This window comes from Chlamydomonas reinhardtii (genome assembly GCF_000002595.2).
Source record: "Chlamydomonas reinhardtii strain CC-503 cw92 mt+ unplaced genomic scaffold scaffold_19, whole genome shotgun sequence".
NCBI classification, from domain to species: domain Eukaryota; kingdom Viridiplantae; phylum Chlorophyta; class Chlorophyceae; order Chlamydomonadales; family Chlamydomonadaceae; genus Chlamydomonas; species Chlamydomonas reinhardtii.
Window position 1 is genome coordinate 156,989 of NW_025061532.1, and position 15,489 is coordinate 172,477.

At 58.4% G+C, this 15,489-nt stretch overlaps 3 protein-coding genes across 3 annotated transcripts; 2 read left to right on the plus strand and 1 right to left on the minus strand.

The window, feature by feature from the left end:
* On the plus strand, positions 1 to 4,747 carry CHLRE_19g750997v5 (uncharacterized protein). The gene is made up of 8 exons (XM_043072854.1): positions 1 to 367; positions 486 to 698; positions 850 to 925; positions 1,161 to 1,273; positions 2,095 to 2,323; positions 3,366 to 3,482; positions 3,692 to 3,853; positions 4,146 to 4,747. The coding sequence occupies exons 2-8, from the start codon at positions 567 to 569 to the stop codon at positions 4,205 to 4,207; spliced, it is 891 nt and encodes a 296-aa protein (XP_042914230.1). The 5' UTR covers positions 1 to 367; positions 486 to 566; the 3' UTR covers positions 4,208 to 4,747.
* A 4,853-nt stretch (positions 4,748 to 9,600) lies between these two features.
* Positions 9,601 to 11,710, minus strand: CHLRE_19g751047v5 (uncharacterized protein). The gene is made up of 4 exons (XM_001703571.2): positions 11,547 to 11,710; positions 11,268 to 11,477; positions 10,848 to 10,990; positions 9,601 to 10,196 (listed from the first exon to the last, which is right to left on the minus strand). The coding sequence occupies exons 1-4, from the start codon at positions 11,563 to 11,565 to the stop codon at positions 9,801 to 9,803; spliced, it is 768 nt and encodes a 255-aa protein (XP_001703623.1). The 5' UTR covers positions 11,566 to 11,710; the 3' UTR covers positions 9,601 to 9,800.
* A 100-nt stretch (positions 11,711 to 11,810) lies between these two features.
* On the plus strand, positions 11,811 to 15,472 carry CHLRE_19g751097v5 (uncharacterized protein). Its single transcript, XM_043072855.1, has 6 exons — positions 11,811 to 12,114; positions 12,155 to 12,221; positions 12,376 to 12,434; positions 12,671 to 12,740; positions 13,082 to 13,251; positions 13,739 to 15,472. The coding sequence occupies exons 1-6, from the start codon at positions 12,088 to 12,090 to the stop codon at positions 13,970 to 13,972; spliced, it is 627 nt and encodes a 208-aa protein (XP_042914231.1). The 5' UTR covers positions 11,811 to 12,087; the 3' UTR covers positions 13,973 to 15,472.
* Positions 15,473 to 15,489: the final 17 nt, after the last annotated feature.

A 15,489-nucleotide genomic window follows, 5' to 3' on the forward strand; every position in this document is an offset into this window, starting at 1 on the left:
GGATCCCTTATGCATAAAAGACCTCCGACCTTGCGAAGGCCATATCAACTGCAATATGTATTCAGCAATAAAATCGACTCAGACCGTCTGGGGTGCATATTTACCTCCTTTTGGTGTTCTGTGCACGCGCGCCAGCTGCTAACATTGAGTAGCCTTACTGATGGGCGCGAAGCTCTCCGCGTGCCTGCGTGGCCCGTCGCGCTCACACGAGCCCAACCACGATGCGCAGCTGCAGCTTGAAGGCTCGCCGTTTGCACCCGCATGCGTCCCAGAGGCTTTGAACACTTTACCAACAGAAGGTGTCTCTGCCGATACAGAACCGGCTAATACATGCAGCGCCCTAATGCTGCCCACCAGCCCTTCAGCGGTAGGAATCTACAGAAAAATAACTGGTGCAGTAAAGATGGCTGCTGGGCGTGGGCTGACTGCTCATGCGGCTCCTGCCTCCAAGCAGGCCCACATATGTGTCTTGCGCTGGCTTGCAGGACGCCGAACAGGCGCAGATCGCGGTCAAACCAGCTGTGCAACTCAGCGGAACTGCCAAAATATTTGGCCGTCACTCGCTCATGCCGGAGATGCGCGTGGAAGATATCTTCGCATCAGAGTCATCGGTGCGGCTCCGCGAGGCCGGCTCCATTGCGCCATACCTACTGGCCTCGACACGGACGCTGATCGCACCGGAGCACATCTTGGTCAATGTCAGTAGCCGGAGCGCGCCACCTGCTTTGGGTTGTTGCTGCGTCGCGTGCCGTATGCCTGCGGGCACAAACATCCTTCGCGTTCCGGGGCTAGGCACGCGGCATCTCGCGCCCCACCCATAACCCCCCGTGTTACGGCCCGCATCACCAGACCGTGGATGAGTTGACCGAGGGCATCGAGGTCAAGAACGCTCTGGGTTCAGGCGGCTTTGCAACGGTGTTCAAGGGTGAGCATCCGGGCGTCGCCTTGGGGTTGTGGGCGCGCCTTCCGTGTCTTAGGGACGCGGTTTCCATGCACAAGGCTGTTGCCATGCCGCGCCACGCCAGCCGAGAGTGCGGGCCTGGTCTGTGTGGGACCGCTGGCCACTCAAGCGCCTCTTCCAGACCTACTACCTTCACTACTCCACTCACGCACCCGCACTGCTTGCACTTCTTCCACCCCACCCCCACCCGCACCCCTAGGCGTGTACCAGGCAAGCGAGGTGGCAGTGAAGCTGGCCATCACGCCCAACAACACAGACCAGGACCTATTCTGCTTTGAGGCAGTGCTGGCGCAGCAGCTGCGGCACCCGCACGTGAGTAATACCAAATTTGACAGACCAGCAGGTAATCAGGCAGGTAATCAGGCAACATAATCCCAACTGCCACAATCAACTGCCACCGTAAACGGCTGCTCCTGGATAGATATATATCTGTGCGGGTCGTGTAAGGAAGGTCATGCGCTAGTTGAGCACTGGCAGTCAACAAGGCTCTGTCAGCTGAGGTCGATGTCCGTATGCGGCAGGCGCATGTTGTGCAGCAACAGTTGCTTTGGTTGCACAGCATAATATGCTTCTTTACGGCAAGATCGCCTGCCCGCCCGCCTGGCTTTTGCGAAGTACCACTGCGCGATTTCACCTCCCTCCCCACCTCCAGGCCCGTTGGTCAACTTACCCGTGATGCGCATCCACTCCTGTCGTGGCAGCCATACAATACATGTTGGTTGTATTCTTTTTGCCTTTTGCCTCTCACCGCGCCCTCCCATTCCTTGCCATGCATGGGTTCCTCTGGGCATCACGTGGCGTGGGTTGACGATGCCACGCCGCAGGTGAGTAAACGCCGGAATGTATGCGAACGTTATGTAGAGCCGCGAGCGTCCGTACATCACGAGTAGTATCGCCGTGCCGCGGTGAATATAGGTTGCCACTAGACCTGCCGTAATTAGGACCACTATGCAGCAGCATATCAAACGGGAACACACTTTTGGAGGGTCTACGTGCCGGGAGCTGGTCGACATAGTCGGTAACGATTGCTGTTCTCCAAGATTGCCTACCGTCTACCATTTTCTGAGCTAACCATGTACCCCGCTCCCTCCCCCAAATGATCATGAATGTAATTCCACGCCCTGCACCAATAGGTGGTGGCAACCTACTGTGCGCGGGGCGCCAAGATGACGATCGAGATGATTGAGGAGCTTTACAAGGCCCACGAGGCCGAGCTAGGGCTGCAGGCCGGCGGTGACAAGGGCGCAGGCGCAGCAGGAGGACGCGCGGCCGGCGGTGGCGGCGCCGGTTTTGCACATCGGTACCGCAGTATGCCGCCGGAGGCTTACAACCTTTTGCTCAAGCTGCCCTCTATGCGCTCTGGTAGGTACGGGTGGCGGACGGCGTGTGTGTAGGGGAGGGGAGCAGAAGGCGGATGGCGGGGGGGGAGCAACGGGCTTGCATCCAGACAGAAAGCGCATACCGCTATTCGTGTGTTGAGCGGAGTGACGGGTGATGTCTGTGGCTCTTGGAAGCGGCAAGAGAAGCGATTCATACGGTGCTGCAACCGTAAGTGCGTGGTGCATTGGGGCACCTGTCCCGGTGTCTGGGCATGTTGTTTGCATCTGTACCGAAGTACCTTTCGACCTTGTTTTGACTGAGCCAGCCAGCCTGCGTGCCTGTGTCTGCACGAGCAGGCCCCCCTCTGTCGGTGCCATAAGTACCATACTGGCACAAACCGTAAGCGCCACGTATTAACAATTGCTATCACCTATTTTGAAATAAATAGGTGGCAGGAAAACTCGAGCGTAGCGAGAAGCGACCTCGCGACATCTTGACTTGCGTCAGTCCACGAGTACAACTCTTGGGCTCTAAATATCTTACATCCATGTATCGAAACATGTCGACGACAAGCGTCTTGGGGCAAAAATATCGAACTTTTGTGCAACAGCCGGACCATGCGTGCCGAGCCGCCATAAATATGTCGCGGCCCCAGGTCCCGCGCCCGGGCCCGGCTAGCCGTTTGTGATGCTTGTGAGGGATTTGAGTGAGGTGCATCTGGTTTATCATGGACTGTGGAGTGGCGTGGCGGGGACAGGGCATGTCGGTGCCTTGGCTCGGCGTTGGCATACCCCTATGCGTCTCGCTGAGCTTGCAAGGGTGCTGTTCATGTCGCCGGTACCCATCGCCGCATCTCTTGCCCTATAAGGGGCTCAGCCATTTTCCAGCTGTACAAAGCTAACACCCCTTGTTTCCATCGTCGTCCTTGTCTGCACTGCTGATGGTGTGCTAGGTGTGCGTTTCATTCAGAGGTGGGCGGTGTGGTGCGTATTGCCACGCACGTGTACAGCCTTTCTGATGGGTTGTGTACGATGTGTACCCACGCCCTCCCGCCACCGCCTCCTCCCGCCCCAATATATGCCAGACGACAACATGGGCAACCCTCGAGTGGTGGCACAGAAGCAGCAGGGTAGCGGCTGGGCTCACGCGCTTCAAACCATCAGCGTTCTGCCCGACGAGATCCTCATGGTCATGGTGCTGGGTGAGCTCTGTGTGTGTGTGTGTGTGTGTGTGTGTGTGTGTGTGTGTGTGTGTGTGTGAGAGAGAGAGAGACACGCGCGCGCATGTTCCTGAACAGTGGTGGCGTGCACGATCTATTGAGGCTGAAGACGTGGGCTGAAATTGTGCGCGTGTGTACGGTATGTGTATGGAAAACTCACAAGTACTCACTTCCCAATGCCACCGCCGCAGAGCTGTGCGAGTCGGGCAGCCTGTCCAGCGCACTGCGGAACGGCACCTTCACGCCGCAGCCCGGGCGGCTGTCGCCGCTGACCGCTCGGCGTATGCTGGTGCGCACCGCCACAGAGGTGTGCCGCGGCATGTTGCACCTGCACAACGCCAACGTCATACACGGTGCGTGAGGGCGCGCCATGCGTGGTGGTTGACTAGTATCGTGGCATGCGTGGGTGCGATTGCGGTGCATGCGTGCGTGTGTTGCTGCGTTTGCAGATAGGTGGCACCACTGGTCGCAGTGTCAATGGTCGGCCTTGGGGCGAGGGGTCCGCCAGATGTTGGTTATGGGGCCGTTGGGCATTGGGCCGGGCACTGCGTTGTCAATTTATGTGCTCCTGCACCAAGATGCGTACAAGCAAGCTAGCAGGCGTTCACCCGCACCTTCACCCAAATCGCCGTGTGGCCGTCGCAGGCGACCTGAAGGTGCGAGCCAGCCAAGCAAGGCGGGAGCCTCGCAAGGCGTCCATGATCTAAAGACGCAACTTCTGAGCTCTCCTGTTGCTTACCTTCTTCGTGCTGCAGCAATTAATGTACCGTATGAGTGCATGCCCTGCAAGCCTGCTCTGATGGTATACCGTTTTGTGTTCCTGCCGTTATTAACAATGCCACCCGATTTGCACCTGCCGGCCCTGCGGCCTCGCTCGCACACACGGCAGCCCAGCAATGTGTTGCTGTCGCACTCAAGCAAGGACCGCCGTGGCTTTGTGGCCAAGGTGGGCGGGGCGAGGCCTTCTGAGGGCAAGCAGCAGTGCGGGGCGGTATGTTAAGCAGCTGTCGAGTGGCTGTTGCGGAATTCAGTGACTTCTTAGCCAAGCTTGGCAGCTAGCTGTCTGGATCCAGGGCTGGTTTCACCGCCAGGAACGATAACGCAAACGTGGCGCACATGGTTGGGTTGAGGGGTCTGTACCGTGCGTGCCTGCTCGAACGCCGATTGTGGTGCTGGAACACCGTTGTGTATGGAGGTAGTGAGAACTACCGGGTTTGGAAGGCAAGGCCGTGTAAGTAGTCGGTGTAGCCGCCGGAGGCTTCACCCGACCCTACCATGCCCGACGCCAGCGCAGGTGCCAGCTTGTCGGAAGACTCGTATACAGTTACAGAAACCCGATGTTGAGGACACAGTCAGAACCCTCACTAACAGCACAGATTGCTGCACACAGCGCCAGAGCTGTGCCCCGGGCGGTTACGCCAGCTGTAACGCCCCAGAGTCGGACAGACAGACAGAGACTCTGCCGGCACGTACCAGAAGTGCCACGGACTCAGACGTCCTACGTTGTAAGCCCCAGACTTGGCACTACAACTATCCCCCTTCAGGATTGAGCGTCCTCGGTCAATCCTCGATGGTGCGAGTCGCCCGCTCGCGAGCGCTCTGCAGGTCAGCAGCCATATCGGGGGTGAAGTTAGCTTCAGGCTCCCAGCTGTTATGCTTAGAGGAGTAGCCCTTCCATTTGACCAAGTACTCCTTAACCAATCGCCGGCGATTGTTACCTATCGCCACAGCGCGACGGCGGAAGTCCAGAATGCGCCCTACTGTCCATAGGGGTTGGTCGTCAATCCATGCAACAGGTCCAGGCCCATCATCAGACTCAGGCCCAGCACGCCCACCCGCCGTGCCCGTGTACTTGCGCACCATGGACACATGGAACGTGTGATGGATGTTCTTCAGCGACGCCGGCAGAGCAAGCTGAACAGCAGCCCCACTACTAACCGGACGTACCACAGTAAAAGGCCCAATCCAGCGCGGTAGCAGCTTGCGCGGTCCCTTAGCCCGAGCGCGTAGATTCTTGGTGTTGAGCAGGACCAAGTCGCCAGGCCGGTACGTGACGTCTTTCTTGTTGCGATCGTAGTAATTCGCAGCACGGCTCTGAGCCGCCTCCAGACAGGCGCGCGCCTCAGCCATCCTCTGCACGTAAGATTTAGCAAACTCGCGGGCAGCAGGGGCGGACACGTCAAGCTCACGCCACACCGGGGTTGCCGGGTGGTATCCGTAGTTCAGGAAGAACGGGGAAAAGCCAGTGGAGCGGTTCACAGCATTGTTGATCGCAAACTCCGCAGCAGTCAGGTACAAGTCCCAAGTATTAGGGCTGCCCACAGTAAAGTTGCGCAGCATATCTCCCAACACCCGGTTGATGCGCTCAGTTTGCCCATCAGTCTGGGGATGATATGCGGTAGACAGGTTGCTCCGCATGCCCACAAGCGTGCACAGAGATCCCCAAAACTTACTTGTAAACTGCGGACCACGGTCGGACACCAGAGACTTGGGCACACCGTGTAGACGCACGACGTTGTCGAAGAAGAGGCGAGCTGTTGTGGGGGAGTCAGGTGTGCCTCGCGTAGGGACAAGATGCACCATTTTCGTTAGCCGGTCAACCATAACACAGCATGTGTCGTATCCCCCTTCAGTTTTGGGGAGCGTACAAACGAAATCAAGGGAAACAGACTCCCAAGGCGCATCAGGAATGGGCAGAGAATGCAGCGTACCAGCGGTCTTACCGGAAACAGATTTGCTGCGCAGACACAGGTCACAGGCGCGGACAAAGGAGTCAACCGCAACAGACAGGCCACGCCACCAGAACGAGCGCGACACAATGTCTAGAGTACGTTTAGTGCCGACATGCCCAGACAGAGGGCCAGAGTGGCACGCAGAAATGATGTCACGGCGCAAGTTATCATCAGCAGGGACAACTATCACTCGCGCGCCATTGACAAGGCGATACCACAGCCCACCGTCACACGCCAGGTCGCGTGTGTTGGTCTCGCTAGAGAACCACGGATCAGAGGCATAGGCAGCGCGAATCCGGTCCCCGAAAGATACAGACACCTCAGGGGAATCAGCCGGGGCGGTCACGGGGTCACCAGTCGCTACCGGGGGTGCAGCAGCCCAGGCCGGTGGACTCACCAGGCGACGCGTCTTGACAGGAGGAGCAGGCGCGGGAGCAGTAGCGGTAGCACGCTTAGTTCCAGCGGCAGTCTTCTTGCCAGGCGCAGCCGGAGCCGGTACAGCAGGCGACGGTGTAGGCTTGGCGGTCTTCGGAGCAGGCGCTTGCGTCTGCGCGGGCTTAGCCGCGGCAGAGGGCGCCGTGCCCAGCCCAGAAGCCTTTCGCGCTTGTCCACGCGTGACCATGTGTAACCAGATACCCTGCAGAAGGGGGTGGCGACTCAGGGCGTCAGCAACGTTCAAGGTCCCCTTCAGGTACTCCCAGGTGTAGTTAAAGCGCGCAAGATACTCCATCCAGCGGGCTTGTCGACGATTCAGTGTCGGTATACCATCCAGAAACGTTAAGGGCTTGTGGTCAGTTTTTACCGTAAACGGTTGGCCCTCCAGGTAACAGCGCCACTCCTTGAGCGCATGAAGAACCGCCAGAAACTCCTGCTCACCCGTGGTGTAGCGAGTCTCCGGACCTGTGAACTTCTTGCTCGAAAAGGCAATAGGGCGGCCGTTTTGCAGCAGAACAGCGCCGGACCCTAGCAGCGAGGCGTCAGTCACAACCTCTACGCGGAATGGCTGGGAGTAATCAGGGTAAGCAAGCAAGATATCAGAAGCAACAGCCTGCTTGATAGCGTCAAACGCGGCTTGACAGGAGGCTGTCCAAGCAGAAGCCGACGTAAACGCGCCCTTCTTCAACAGTGCCGTGAGCGGCGCAGCCAGAATTGAGTAACGCTCAATGAACTTACGGAAGTAGTTGGTCAGCCCCAAAAACTTGCGAAGCTCCAGCAGGTTCCTGGGCGCCGGCCAGTTCCGTACCGCCGAGGACTTCTTCGGGTCCATCCGCACACCATCAGCAGACACGATGTGGCCCAGGTACTCAATCTGCGTTTGGGCCCAGTGGCATTTGCTCTGTTTAGCATACAGTTGCTCACGACGAAGGGTTGCGAGCACAGCGCGCAGGTGCTCCAGGTGTTCATCCAAGGTGCGGGAAATCACCAAAACATCGTCGAGGTAGCAGACCACAACACCTTTATCAATCAGGGGGCGGAACATTCGGTCAATGCAGGCTTGGAATGTGGCAGGGGCATTCACGAGACCAAATGAAAGCACGGTGTACTCGAAGTGACCGAAGGGCGTACGGAAAGCCGTCATAGGGATGTCGCTAGGCGAAATCCTAATCTGGTTGTAGCCCTGCTGCAGATCAATCGAGCTAAAGTACCGGGCCCCGCGCAGCTTATCAAGCAAGTCATCAATGCGCGGCAGAGGGTACCGGTTCTTCACCGTCACGGCATTCAGACCCCGGTAGTCGATACACATGCGCAGAGTCCCATCCTTTTTACCGACAAAGAGAATTGGCGCAGACCAGGGAGACGTAGAAGGTCGAACCATCTTCTTGGCCATCAAGTCAGTTACTTGACGCTTGACCTCCTCCAGCTCCTTGGGTGCCAGCCGGTACATCGGACGCGAAACAGGTTGCGTGCCGGGAAGTAGTGGGATGGTGTGGTCGACTGGGCGCACTGGAGGCAGCCCCGGGATGGGCTGGAACACGTCAGAGTATTCATCCAGCAGCGCCTTCACACGCGGATCCTGCGAGGGAGGAGCACTGGAGGGGGCAGAACCTTTCTCCTTCTCGGGTGCAGGTGCGGTGCCGGCCTGAGGGGTAGCCGTGGTATCCGCAACGACTGGCGCGTTCGAACCAGGGTGGTTCGCAGCAGACGCATCAGCAGTACCAGTCACAGCAGAGGAAGCAACAGGGGCGACCGAGGGGCGACAACGTGGACGAACAACGATAACATGCGCACCCTTGCGAATCATACGGTCAGCTTCCTTTCGACCAACCAGAGTGGGCGTCTTGGTCGGCGGCAGACGCGGTAGAGCGGGAACTGGTGACGCCGAACCAACAGCAGAAGAGCCCTTGGCCACTCCGACCTTGTGCGCAGCAGGTGATGCACCGGTCTTGGCGCCAGCTTTATCAGATGCAGGCCTGCGGGGATCCCCAGAACTAGACGCAGGCACAGCACAGCTAACGGCATGCAGATGAGCGGCAACAATGGCGTCGTTTTCACGATTCATGGCAATAATAGCCGACAGCGCCATGTTAGCAGTAGGCTGGTCGAGTGCGACGGACGAAACAGTCAAGGCGTGCACACCTATGGTCCGAAGCGGTACAGAAACAGTGCGCTTGCCCGTTCGCAGCACTAGTGCCTGCTTGCCTAGGTCTACGGCGGCCCCCTCCCGCACCATGGTACTAGCGCCCAAGATCAGCTGTGCGGAGTCAGTAAAGGTAGGCAGCACAAACGGGTGCAACGCGAGGTACGCAGGACCAAACGCCACGCGCAACGCCACGCGCCCCAGAATGGTTTGCTTACCACCATCGGCCAGAGTGACGTGTTGCCACGCCGACTTCAACAACTTGAGTCCCAGTTGGTCGCAAAGCGCCTTGGACACGAAGTCGTGACTAGCTCCAGTATCAGCCAGTACAGACACACGCAGGCCGCCGACACGTGCAGGCACGATTGGCAAAGGCCCTGCGGTTGAAGCGGCAGCAGATGGCACAGCAGAGTTTACGGTCAAGTACAACGAAGAGGCATGAGGAGGTGCACGTGCGGTGCTAACAGGCAGGGGCGGTGCGTACCAAACAGTCACGCTATGCTTAAGCGCCGGCAGCTGCACCGGATGATTCTGCAGATCCAACCCCTGAAACAACGACTCCCCAACCCCAAACGTCACCGCTTTCGACATCCCTTGCAGTAGATCTTGACACGCCTTGGACTTGGACATGTAAGACGGGACGACGAAGACGCCGGCGGTGTCAGCTGGCCGCCGCGCCTGACAGGCCTTGAAGCGGGAGACCTGCGATGTCAGCTCAGAAAAGCGCGAGGGAACAAACAGCGTAGTATGCCCACCCAACCCCAGAGACGAGATTGGAACCTCCAGAGGCAGCTCGTAAAGATTACACTCGGCACCGAAGCCAGCACGCCGCAGGCGACCGTCAAACGTCAGCTCGCGCCCAACAGCGCCTTCGATACGCTTCACTGCAGCAGGTAGCAAAGCTCGAGTGTGCTTCAGAGTGGTGTAGGGCAAAGAACGCATCAGAAGTGCGCACCCAGGATCATCCTCGCAAATCCCCTGGGCAACCCCCTACTTGCGGCCACCCGCCTTGCCGGCGGCGCCGCCGCGACCCCCCTTGTTGCCGCGACCACCGCCCTGACCACCGCCGCGACCGTTGCCACGGCCCCCCTGACCACCCTTCCGCACCACCGTCCGCCAGTTGTCGTACCCCACGTGGGCCTTGACGGAGTGACCAGGCTTGCCGCAGACAAAGCAGAGACCATCCACCTTGCGAGCCTTGAGAATGGCCTCGGACACGCCGAACTTTGTCTCGTCCGACGTGCGCGGCGGGCACGGCAGAGAGCCATCCGCGATCTCGGTCACAGCGGCCGACGGACCAGAGCCGTCAGCGCGCTTCTGGCGCTTGGGTGCAGGGGTAGGACGGTTGTCCTCGTCCTCCGTCTCCATGCCGGCGTCATCAGTGGCCTGCGTGAAGTTCAGACGAAGGGAGGAAGCAGCAGCAAAGGCACCAGCAGCCTTCTTAGACTCTGCACTCAGGGCATGGTCAACGAGAGCGTCGAACGAGGTGAAGGGCTTCCCGTTAGGGTCACGCGCACACTTGGTCGCAAGCCACTCCGGCAGCCCCGAACGGAACCAGAACACACGCTCAGTAGGGGTCATGTCATGAATGGGCGCAACAAGAGCATTGAAGCGGGTGAGGTATGCAGAGACCGCCTCCTTGTCACGCATCATGTAACGCCGCGCAGCCAGTTTGTTGCGGGCTTCTTCAGACAACGTGAGTACCGCGGGCGCAAACCTGTCACCCAGGGCCTTCAGAAGCCGCTCAGAGGTGAACTCCTCCCCCACAGACAGGGACCAGTCGTCATACCAGGTCTTAGCAGCGCCCTTCAGTGCACTCGCGATGTAAAGGCAACGTGCTGCATCACTGTCACCCCACTCGGCAACAGAGAAGTAGCGCTTAAGGTCCCTAATGAACGCACGAGCCCGCAGAATTTGCTGTTGCGACTTCAGACCGTCCAGGTTCAGCTCGGGCGATGCGATGGACACCTTAACCCCACGAGGAGCAGAATCCCCGTTGCGCTCGCCATCAGCGGCTACAGGCACATTACCACCTACCGGAGGGGACGCAGCGCCGTTTAGGTCGGCAGCCGGCTGCGGCGCAGCGCCAGCAGCGAGCTCGCGGCTTCCAGTCGCCACGCGTCCATCAGAGCCTCCAGCAGCACCATCATTGCCTCCAGTAGTCACAGCGGTCTCAGCAGCTGCGTTCAGGTCAGCCGCCAAAGAGCGGGGAGGCAAAGGTGGCGTCAGAGAAATTGGAGCAGGAACCGCAGCAGGAGCAATCCCTATTAAAGTCGCAAAAGTCTGTGCAAATTGCGTCAGAGTGCTGTTCAGATCAGCGAGCAATTTCGCAGCGGGCCCAGTGGGCAAGACAGTACCCTGGCCCGATCCCATGGCGACCGCAGTGTCGGCCGGCACAAAGGAGTCCTCGACCCCAGGAGGCGGAGGCTCGACCCCAGCTGCAACCATACTACCAACCGATCAGAGCGACGCTGACGGGATGGCCGCAGTGGTGGCAACGGCAGCGGAGCACGACGGACGGGGTGGAGAGCCCAGCAGCGGCGTTCTCCTCCTCCTTGACGTCGGCGATATCAGTATCGCCGTTGGCGTCAACAGTCGGAGGCTCCGGGGACGGTTCTCCGGCCGTCTCGAAGTCGTCCTCGTCGTAGTCAAACAGCTCCTCGTCCTCTGTGCAGCAGAGGGCAAGTGCTAAGGAACACAGAAAAGAAAACGGAGCGGTAGCGGATCAGCACGTACCGTGGCCGTGCAGCGCCATAGGCAGGCTGGGAGAATCGCAGAATTGCGACCTCAGAAGCGGAAGCGTCGGACCCAATAGTGGGCCCCCAAGAAAGAGGCGTAGATACCAATTGTGGTGCTGGAACACCGTTGTGTATGGAGGTAGTGAGAACTACCGGGTTTGGAAGGCAAGGCCGTGTAAGTAGTCGGTGTAGCCGCCGGAGGCTTCACCCGACCCTACCATGCCCGACGCCAGCGCAGGTGCCAGCTTGTCGGAAGACTCGTATACAGTTACAGAAACCCGATGTTGAGGACACAGTCAGAACCCTCACTAACAGCACAGATTGCTGCACACAGCGCCAGAGCTGTGCCCCGGGCGGTTACGCCAGCTGTAACGCCCCAGAGTCGGACAGACAGACAGAGACTCTGCCGGCACGTACCAGAAGTGCCACGGACTCAGACGTCCTACGTTGTAAGCCCCAGACTTGGCACTACACCGATATACGTAATATCTACACAGTGTTGTGCTGCGTTATCCTTCAGGAAAAGGACTAGCTAGGAGATGTCAGGCCATCATTTCCGCAACACCGCACTACACACTGTCCACATGAGATTTACCTCGCTCGCAGGTCGCGGACTTTGGGCTGTCCAAGCTCCTGAACGACAATGCCAAGCACGTATTGTCGGACCAGTTCGGTACGTGGTCGTGAACATGTATGAGCCCGGCGGCATTTTAGCTGTACGTGCAAACGAACGTACGTTTGGCAGTGATATGTGCGCCTCGCCCATAGCCTGCCAAGCAATGCCCCCCTCCAACCAACACCCCCACCCCAACCAACCGCGCTCGCAGGCACTGTGGCATACTCTAGCCCCGAGGCCATCAACGGCAACCACAGCAAGGCCTCTGATGTGGGTGCGCCGTACATGCCCTGCCTCGCAGCTGTGCATGTGCGTGTATGTGTGTGGGCGCGGCAGCCTGCAGGAGCGACCACGCACCCACGTGCTGGCCTACCCTCGTCCCTGCCCGTCTTTCACTCTCGCACACGCGCACATATTGCTCTGGATGCAATCTGCACAGTTAGCACCTCGCCCACATATTATTTTTCGCGCGTGCCTGATAGCATGCATGCACCGCACGCGCGCAGGTGTGGGCGTTCGGCGTAATGCTGTGGGAGCTGATCACGTTGGAGCGGCCCTACAGCAAGCTGTCTGTCCGTGAGTGCGCCTGCTGGCGTGCATGCTAGATCATCATCATGAATGAGAAGACACACATGACATGCATGGGATGCAATATGCACGCGGTGCCGGCTACAGCTGCGCCTGCTGCAACTGCACGCATTCTCCACTCCATCATGCAAACCCAACCCCAGTAACAACGCGCCTGCTGTACTACTGATCCTGGCTAAAGCTACACCTACACTTCTTAAATAAGCATGGATGTAACTTCTCTCCCGCCCCCTTCACTGCGTACTGCTTTTGCTGGGATTACAATGAAGTCCATCAAAGCCCATATATACATCATGCACCCCATTTCCCCCTCACCCGTACACACGCAGCGCAAATCATGGCAGGCATGATGCTCAACACACTGCACCTGGAGTGGCCGCGGCACCTGTGGCCGGGGCTGTGCGCAATAGGCGAGCGCTGCGTGGCGCCGGACCCCGCCGCCCGGCCCAGCTTTGCGCAGCTTGAGGAGGAGCTGGTGGTGCTGGAGGAGGCCATGCGGGTGAGGGGAGGGAGGGAGGGAGGGAGTTGAAGATATTAAGCCAGACCAATCTGAACCCAATGCAAAAGAGCGACGCGGAAAGCATGGCACAAAGCGGCACAAAGCGGCACAACAAAGCGGCACTCGACTCGACAGTAGTCCCCATCCCGAAATGCAGGAGGAGACGAGGGAGGGGGGATTATTATCCCGATTCGAAAGGAGTCCCAGTAGTCATGGAATGGTCGCCCAACCCAGAAATGCAGTGCGAGCTCCACGTGTAACCTTTAATCCCCGTCATCTGGGTCAACAAACTCTTCAGGCAGGAAATGCAGTGCGCTATACACTGCTTTTGCTCACCTTAAGAGCAAGAAGTGAACCAAGGGGTTGAGTACGGGACGAAGTGGGGGAGGGGAAGGGCAGGAGCAAGGGAGCGCAGGCACACAGCCGGGGTCGAAAATCCGGACCAGGTAGAACTGATGTGTAACCATACTTACATCCGACGTCGCAGGAGGAGAGCCGCCGCCGCATTTTGCTGGAGCGGGCAGCGGCCAGCACTACAGCCAGCACCACGGCCAGCACCACGGCCAGCACCAGCAGCAAGGCCGTGGCCGCCGCTGACTGCCGGGCGCAAGAAGTCACTGCGGCTGCAGCGCCGTGCTCGCCTTTTGGAGCGGCGGTGGCGCCGCAAACTGCTGATTTCATGACAGATGCAGGCGCGAGCATTGCGGAGGCCCAACCCTGATGAGCGCATTGCGTGCATATGCAGTCGGCATGTCGTGGTCTTAGTGATTCATGCTACCTGAACTCTTATCTGCTATCTGCTTGATTGTGCTTGCCTGCCTGTGGGAACACTCGAGTCATGAGTGTGTCAGTAAGAGTGGGTGTTATTGTAGGATAAACGGGCATTGCTGAGAACTCATGTGTAGGTACATTCAAGTGCACAACTGGGGTGCTTTCAGTGTTGTACATGGGAAAGGATGCATTGCTCAAAATATATGTACTGCGACTGCTGCTGGTCTATCTAGGGTCCTATCGTGCCTAACCCACGAATGAATTCAATAATATGCGCCAAAACCGTTGTTTGGTAGGCGCGGTGTCAGTTGCTGGTAGCTGGTAGCGTCTTCGTACATGCGGCGTCTGCAGTGTCTACCTTCGTGCAATGAAGCCCCTGCTCAGTACTGAGCACCAAGGTACCGCTACAGGGCAATCTATAATCACATCCCGTGATTGATCGTAATTCTTCTTGTGGATGGGCCGTGGGCCTGCGACTGAGGCGCATCGTCTCGTATCTTCCATCTACGTGAAAACATTTGCCCCACGCCTAAGGCAGGGAAATGTTTTGGGGATTTGGGGCCGCACTTCTATAGTGTAGACATGTTGACGCAGAGTTGGCGGTACATGAAGACTTTTGCTTGCCCCTAGGGAGAATGTTCTGGGCGTAATGCCGCAGGAGGGTTAATACCGCTCTGTAAACGCCGCACGCCTGGGGGCATCTACAAGATATGAATGCAGATGTTACAGATGGGACAGTCACACGGGGGACACGCGCGGTTAAGGGTACCCCCCAACTTTAAGACCCTAGGCAGGGGTGCTATGCCATTCGTTACACGCTGGGATTTCGGCAGTCCCCGCATGGATCCTCGCTTCTTAGCAGCACTGCTCGCTTCCAATAATGCAACATCTTTGAGATTATTCAACTTTTAAAGTTTAATAAAGTTGACGCAGCGAAAAGACAGTTGAGCTGAAGAGGGTCAGTTGCGGAAATTTCGCTTAAATGTCGCGCGGCCTTCGGCCGCGCGTGTAAGCAAAGACCCCATACCCCATGCAGCTAATTAGAGAGCACAATGTGCCCCCATAATTTGCGCAAATTGCCCAGTGCCGTTGTTTTCCATTAACTATGGGAGGGGCCGGGGGCGTAGCCCCCGGGAAAAAATTTGGAAATCCCTGGCACAAAACGCTTGATTTTTGACGTTGGTAAGGAGGGCACGGCGTGCTCCTCCGGGGTCACAACTGCTGGGGGCAGCCGTGGGCAAGACACGCGGTCAGGTAGCCCGGCCCTGCCCGGCCTGCCATGCTTCTACTGGCTGGGCGCGGGCGCTACACCTCCTCTGCCTCGGACACTCATGTGTGGCCCTATCGGGCAAGGATAGCAGTGTTGGGCCGGACAGATACGTCTCCTGCAGCGTGATAAAGGTGGCTGCTGGTCGCCGCCACACCACACCGCTGGACCCCTTGCCCTCGCCCTCGCTCCCCTGCCCC

What these genes read in the sequence shown, in the direction of transcription:
- CHLRE_19g750997v5 (XM_043072854.1), top strand. Translation starts at nt 567, where the DNA reads ATGCCGGAGATGCGCGTGGAAGATATCTTCGCATCAGAGTCATCGGTG. An exon ending in CTTTGCAACGGTGTTCAAGG is followed by an intron (nt 926 to 1,160) that starts GTGAGCATCCGG and finishes CCGCACCCCTAG; the next exon opens with GCGTGTACCAGGCAAGCGAG. An exon ending in GCTGCCCTCTATGCGCTCTG is followed by an intron (nt 2,324 to 3,365) that starts GTAGGTACGGGT and finishes AATATATGCCAG; the next exon opens with ACGACAACATGGGCAACCCT.
- CHLRE_19g751047v5 (XM_001703571.2), bottom strand. An exon ending in CGTCAGCGTCGCTCTGATCG is followed by an intron (nt 10,991 to 11,267) that starts GTTGGTAGTATG and finishes ACCTGAACGCAG; the next exon opens with CTGCTGAGACCGCTGTGACT. An exon ending in ACGGCGCTGCGTCCCCTCCG is followed by an intron (nt 10,197 to 10,847) that starts GTAGGTGGTAAT and finishes AACTTCACGCAG; the next exon opens with GCCACTGATGACGCCGGCAT.
- CHLRE_19g751097v5 (XM_043072855.1), top strand. Translation starts at nt 12,088, where the DNA reads ATGTCAGGCCATCATTTCCGCAACACC. An exon ending in GCCATCATTTCCGCAACACC is followed by an intron (nt 12,115 to 12,154) that starts GCACTACACACT and finishes CCTCGCTCGCAG; the next exon opens with GTCGCGGACTTTGGGCTGTC. An exon ending in CGTATTGTCGGACCAGTTCG is followed by an intron (nt 12,222 to 12,375) that starts GTACGTGGTCGT and finishes CCGCGCTCGCAG; the next exon opens with GCACTGTGGCATACTCTAGC.